Source organism: Lactuca sativa, chromosome 5, assembly GCF_002870075.4.
Source record: "Lactuca sativa cultivar Salinas chromosome 5, Lsat_Salinas_v11, whole genome shotgun sequence".
NCBI lineage: Eukaryota > Viridiplantae > Streptophyta > Magnoliopsida > Asterales > Asteraceae > Lactuca > Lactuca sativa.
In genome coordinates, this window is record NC_056627.2 from 88,111,062 (window position 1) to 88,116,170 (window position 5,109).

Here is a 5,109-nt window from a genome sequence, read left to right on the forward strand (position 1 = left end):
AGTTCAAGCAATAAACGAAAATATTTTTGTAATCACATCAAATTATGGGTAAGAATTACAAATCAAAACGTATGTCAAAAAGTTTTGTCACATCTATGTTAAAAAGTGAAACCTGTTCATGAGTAGGCCCTTGGAGACAAAGAATTTTAGATTGGGGTGTAGTTTGCTTACTTGTTACGGCCCCATTTCTCACTGTCACCATCCGATTGACATGCCGTACCGAAATGTTAGACTAAAACCCAATGCACCAGATGAATCTCACAACTGAAATTCCGAGACCACCCATTCTAATAATTTGGTCAAGTCGCAAAAGATTCTCATCTTTTCAAATTTATGAAAGGGAGATAAATATGCATAGAGGGACTCCAAGGCACAAAAGCGGATGCTGTTAGGGTTTGGAACCGCTAAACAGCATGGTTTGAGAGAGACAGAGGTTCACAAAGAAAGTGTGATAGAGATCCGAGAACAAGTATTACATCTTTCACTCCTTCGGTTGCAAGTTGCGAACTGCGAAGGGACACGGGTCGACGGAGCAGCAGGGACGAAGAGATACAACCGGGGAAGAAAGAGATAAAAATTGACGGATAGAGATCGACCTTTTCGTTAATGGAGCTTCGTATATATTGTAAGCGAAGACCAATGTTAGAGTAAGAGAGACGACCACTTTCTCGGTTCGTTTTCTTTCTTTAGTTTTCTAACTCTAGAATGCAAGTGTGGGTCCAAAATTGATTCAGTGTTTCCCTGCAAAAAGCAGTGTTTGAGGGTATATTAGTAAATGGTAATTTACTTTTTGAAATAGCAAAAAATACATCCTTATTTTTTTTAAAAAAAATTAAACCCTTATTCTTTATTAATATGTACACATTAGGTCCTTTTGACCGGATTCTATAGGTTTTGCTGATGTGGAAGCATATGTGGCACTAAAAACAACTGCATAACAATTAATTAGCTTAGTCACTCCTTATAAACGAATGTTAACATCCAAAATCAGGAGGAATCACGGTTTTGACGGAGAAGAAGAAAGAAGATGTCGAGTGGCTCAAGAATCTCCACAGGTTCAAGCAATCACAGAGTAGCTAAGGAAGTCCTCTGTGATTGTAAACTCCCTACAAGAATTCGTACCTCCAAGACCAAAGATAACCCTGGAAAGAACTTCCGAATGTGCCCTAACTCATTGGTAAATACCTAAATTGATTTTATTTCTCAAATCGCATCAATTTTCTTCTTCTTACCTTCTATGTTGTTGATTTTATTACTACAGAAACTAGGGGAAAAGTGTAAAGTTTGGGAATGGATTGATGAAGAACCTGAGAATATGAAGCCCATTGCAGAAGATACTCTTTCAGATGTTGCAGATTATCTTATACAAGTTTTAGAAGATGTGACATCTGTTAGAGAAGAAGTTAAACAGTTGAAGGTTATGGTTTGTGTACTGATTATGTTGGTCATTGTTAAGGTTATGTTTTCGGGTTGAAGATATGCTTTTGGAGGTTTTAGGGGATGTTGATGTAATAGACTTGTTGTGTAATTCTTCTTCCTGAATCCAATCAAACAAAGGTTCATGATGATGATCCACATACATATCCAATCTCTTCTTTTCATTGGTATCTTCAAGAAACTCGTTAAAATCGCAGTCATTCTGAATAACATGTAATCCTTAAGACAAACTCACTTCATGTGGACAGTAATACACATCTCTGCATCTTCCGTTAGTAAGCTTTTCAAGAAAGGAGATGAAATCAGGGAAGTTCATCTTGTTTAGGGTTGTTCACTGTTCGGATAAAACCGAATTATCCAATTGGACAATTTGGTTCGGATATTCGGATTTTTGGATTGGTTTTCAACAAAACCGAATTATCATTTTGGATTTCGGATTGGTTTTGGTTTATAAAATATGAATCGAATAGTCCAAAAAAACCGAATAAACATTTATTATTTATCTATTATAATAAATATCTATAGTTATTCATTAATTTTGAAATTTATTTTTTCGATAGGTTCAAAAATGTTTCACCCGATAAAATAATATTAATATGCATTTTCTCTTAAAAGATTTCTATCTATAAAATATTTAACTATAATATATCTTCTTATTAGTTGTTTATAAATTTCGAATAACAACTAAATAATTTGTTTTTGTTTCTTGTGTAAAGTTGGATAATATTATAATTATATGTCATATTAAAATGTTTCGGTTCTTGAAAACTGAATTATAAAAACCAATCCAACCGAATTGTAATTGGATTGGATCGGATCGGATTTGAACTTAGTTTGGACTATTCTGATCCATGTTTTGAAAACCGAAATCAATTTGGATTCACTTGATTGGATCGGATCAAATCGATCCATCCAAACGAACACCCCTAATCTTGTTCACAACCGTGTATGGTATAGAGGCTTTTACTCCATCAAAATACATCAATGGGGTAGGTGTAAACATCCCTTTATAGTGTACATCAACGATTGTATATACATCTTTTGCCATTGTTGATGGTGACTGTGAGTCAAGAAGTTTGAAGGATTATCGGCTGAGTGAATGGAGGAATGACTAATTAAATGAGCCCTAAGTCCCTAATTGTCATCAAAATATGGTGTAATTTAACAATATCCATGTAAGGTGACATGTAGATGCCACTTGGTTATTTCATTTCAAAAAAATAAAAGAAAACTCATATATGACCGGTATATCGGATATAGTCGGTCAAAAGGATTGCATAATTACAAAAAATCTGGTATAATGGTTTAATTTAAAAAAAAAAAAAAACTAAATATGTACATTTCAAAAAATATTTTACCCTATCAAGTCATTTCCCCTTTAATAAATTTTTGATGAGCCACGACAAACTTAGGTTTTGTGCAATGTAAATATAATCAAATTATAGAACCATACTTTAGTCCCTAATGAAAATGTTTAGCGAAGTGTCATCTAATCATATACTGACCTAATGTACTCTGAAGATATATGATAAACATCATGATATCATTAGAAGAAATGAACAAGATTAAAATGGGATATGGTTTTCATGGTCAAAGCATGAATGATGTTAACATTCAAAAACTATTTCAAAAGAATCAATTTAATATCAACTTTGTATTTGAAATTAAAGGAATAAAAACATGTTAATTGTTTTTTTAGGTTATTCGTTGTTAAAGTAGATTCATAGCCAATGTTGCCTTCTGAACTTAGCTACTTTAAGAACCGGATCCCATTTGATTTTAAATAAATATACAAAAGCACAATACTATTTCTTATATTTAATCTTTTTTGTTTTATCTGGATATGTGCAATTACTCATTTACCCCTCATTCAGCCTTAGCAATAGCTGTACTGCTATCTTTTAAACCTGTTGCCAAATTGCTATACTAGGTAAATTTTCCAAATTACAATGCACTAATAAGAATATAATTTAAAAAACAAATACAATGTTATAGTAACAACAAATTAAAATACAATGCTACAATACAAAGTTTTAATTTAACTAGTGAACTCAGTAAAAAAAAGTACATATAGAAGATTGTCTTTTAGCTCAGTCTGTTACAGTAGCTCCAAGGTTAGATTTTAACTCCATATCTTCACTTGTCACCGGTTTATGCAACTGCAAAAAAAGATCATGTAAGAGTAAAAATAAACGTACCAAATCCAATCCAGACATATGTGCAAAAGACATAAACACCCTTGCAACATAGCCTGATCTACTTTTCTTGGAGGATTGCTAAAAGATTTGACATCAAGATAAGGATAAGGGCATTTGTGTCTTTTGAACAACACAGATCTATAGCGAGTCCATGTCCAACCTTTTTTTGGGTGAGAGGCTAAAAATTATAACTTTTATCCGATTGAGCCCTAAAAAAAGAAGTTTCGTTCTTGAAAAGATTGATCTTTTTTTAATTGAAATGCAAAATTAAGTTTTTATAACTTATAAAATATAGTTTTTAAAAGATTCTTGACCAATATATGGAAAGGAAAAACTTACTGCTTTTGCAACATCAAGCCAATGAAAAGCACGCAAAAAAGCATCTTCTTTTGATGGACGATTATCGTGATTCCATAAAGTTATGTTTTCAAACTTTGCATTCATCTGCCAAGAAGTTGTCATCTCTGCATCGCCATTAGAAGAAGTTTTTCTCTTCCCTGATGCTTTCATTTTTCCTATCACAAATCCTGCAATATTTTTATGGTTAAAACAAGTTTGACGACGCCTAATTTCAAGAGACACAAAAGCTTTTAAATTTCCAGAAAAAGATTCTCGACGACTTATATAAATCATTGTAAGGCAAAGTTAAATTTCAAGAACATGACTGAATATAATCATTTAAAAAGGAAAGATAAGTAAGGATTTAGATCTGTACCTGAATAACCATCAGGAAGAGGAAAGGTTGTGCCTTGCAACTTTCTTCCCCTGAAGCAAGCTTCTTTCACATTAAGACCATCAACCTCGATCCCTTTCAGAATCGTAAACAAAATACAAATTCAAAACCTAATTTTGGAATCAATTTCGACACATAATCAATGAATGGGATGGATATAAAAGGTATTTACCGGTGGATTTGGGTTTGAAGTAGCTAGAAACAGGGGCTGGTCCGTCGTACTTGATGCAGCTAGGCAGCTGATGGATCTGATCGGTGAGATCGACTGCGACGCCGGCTAGATTGATGGTTCCGGTCTCCATAGACGCACTTCCGCCGCCCATTTGTGGTTGAAATGGAGTATTGGACCCTGAAATCCCCTTAAGGCTACAACCTTCCCGCCATTTTGCTTTCCCGAGTCCAAAACACGCGCGAACACTCAACACCCATACGCTGATAGGCAGTGCTTTATCTTTTCTTGATGTTTATTCGTGCTTTGTTAATAAACTATAACACTAATAAATAGGGGTGAGCAAAAATCCAACAGCAAACCGAAAAAACCGTATAAACAGAAACCGAATATGTTCGATGCGGTTTTTAGTTTTGCAAAAACCGTATAAACACGCGCGAACACTCGACGGTGCGGTTTTTAGTTTTGCAAAAACCGAATATGTTCGATGCGGTGCAGTTTCTAGTTTTGCAAAAACCACAAAAAAACCGAACCGCACCGAATATATATATATATATATATATATATATATA

The 5,109-nt window shown here is 33.9% G+C and overlaps 2 protein-coding genes across 5 annotated transcripts; one reads left to right on the top strand and one right to left on the bottom strand.

Moving 5' to 3' along the window:
- The first annotated feature begins 270 nt into the window (after nucleotides 1-270).
- Nucleotides 271-1,575, top strand: LOC111902909 (uncharacterized). Of its 4 annotated transcripts, none has more exons than XM_042902481.2 (3): nucleotides 271-778; nucleotides 869-1,177; nucleotides 1,262-1,575. In XM_042902481.2, the coding sequence occupies exons 2-3, from the start codon at nucleotides 1,028-1,030 to the stop codon at nucleotides 1,472-1,474; spliced, it is 363 nt and encodes a 120-aa protein (XP_042758415.1). In that variant the 5' UTR covers nucleotides 271-778; nucleotides 869-1,027; the 3' UTR covers nucleotides 1,475-1,575. The 4 variants fall into 4 exon arrangements, with proteins under 4 accessions (XP_042758415.1, XP_042758414.1, XP_042758416.1 ...); XM_042902480.2 differs by having other exon boundaries at nucleotides 892-1,177; XM_042902482.2 differs by having other exon boundaries at nucleotides 271-671; nucleotides 892-1,177.
- Nucleotides 1,576-3,387: 1,812 nt separating this feature from the next.
- On the bottom strand, nucleotides 3,388-4,832 carry LOC111902901 (uncharacterized protein C12B10.15c). Its single transcript, XM_023898703.3, has 4 exons — nucleotides 4,541-4,832; nucleotides 4,351-4,443; nucleotides 3,975-4,162; nucleotides 3,388-3,596 (listed from the first exon to the last, which is right to left on the bottom strand). The coding sequence occupies exons 1-4, from the start codon at nucleotides 4,689-4,691 to the stop codon at nucleotides 3,528-3,530; spliced, it is 501 nt and encodes a 166-aa protein (XP_023754471.1). The 5' UTR covers nucleotides 4,692-4,832; the 3' UTR covers nucleotides 3,388-3,527.
- Between the last annotated feature and the right edge of the window lie 277 nt (nucleotides 4,833-5,109).

Coding starts and splice junctions, on each gene's coding strand:
- LOC111902909 (XM_042902481.2), top strand. CDS start 1,028: ATGTCGAGTGGCTCAAGAATCTCCACAGGTTCAAGCAATCACAGAGTA. Junction 1,178..1,261: donor GAATGTGCCCTAACTCATTG/GTAAATACCTAA, acceptor TTATTACTACAG/AAACTAGGGGAAAAGTGTAA.
- LOC111902901 (XM_023898703.3), bottom strand. CDS start 4,691: ATGGGCGGCGGAAGTGCGTCTATGGAGACCGGAACCATCAATCTAGCC. Junction 4,163..4,350: donor TCTTCCTGATGGTTATTCAG/GTACAGATCTAA, acceptor AAAATATTGCAG/GATTTGTGATAGGAAAAATG. Junction 3,597..3,974: donor GGCTTGATGTTGCAAAAGCA/GTAAGTTTTTCC, acceptor CTTTTTTTGCAG/TTGCATAAACCGGTGACAAG.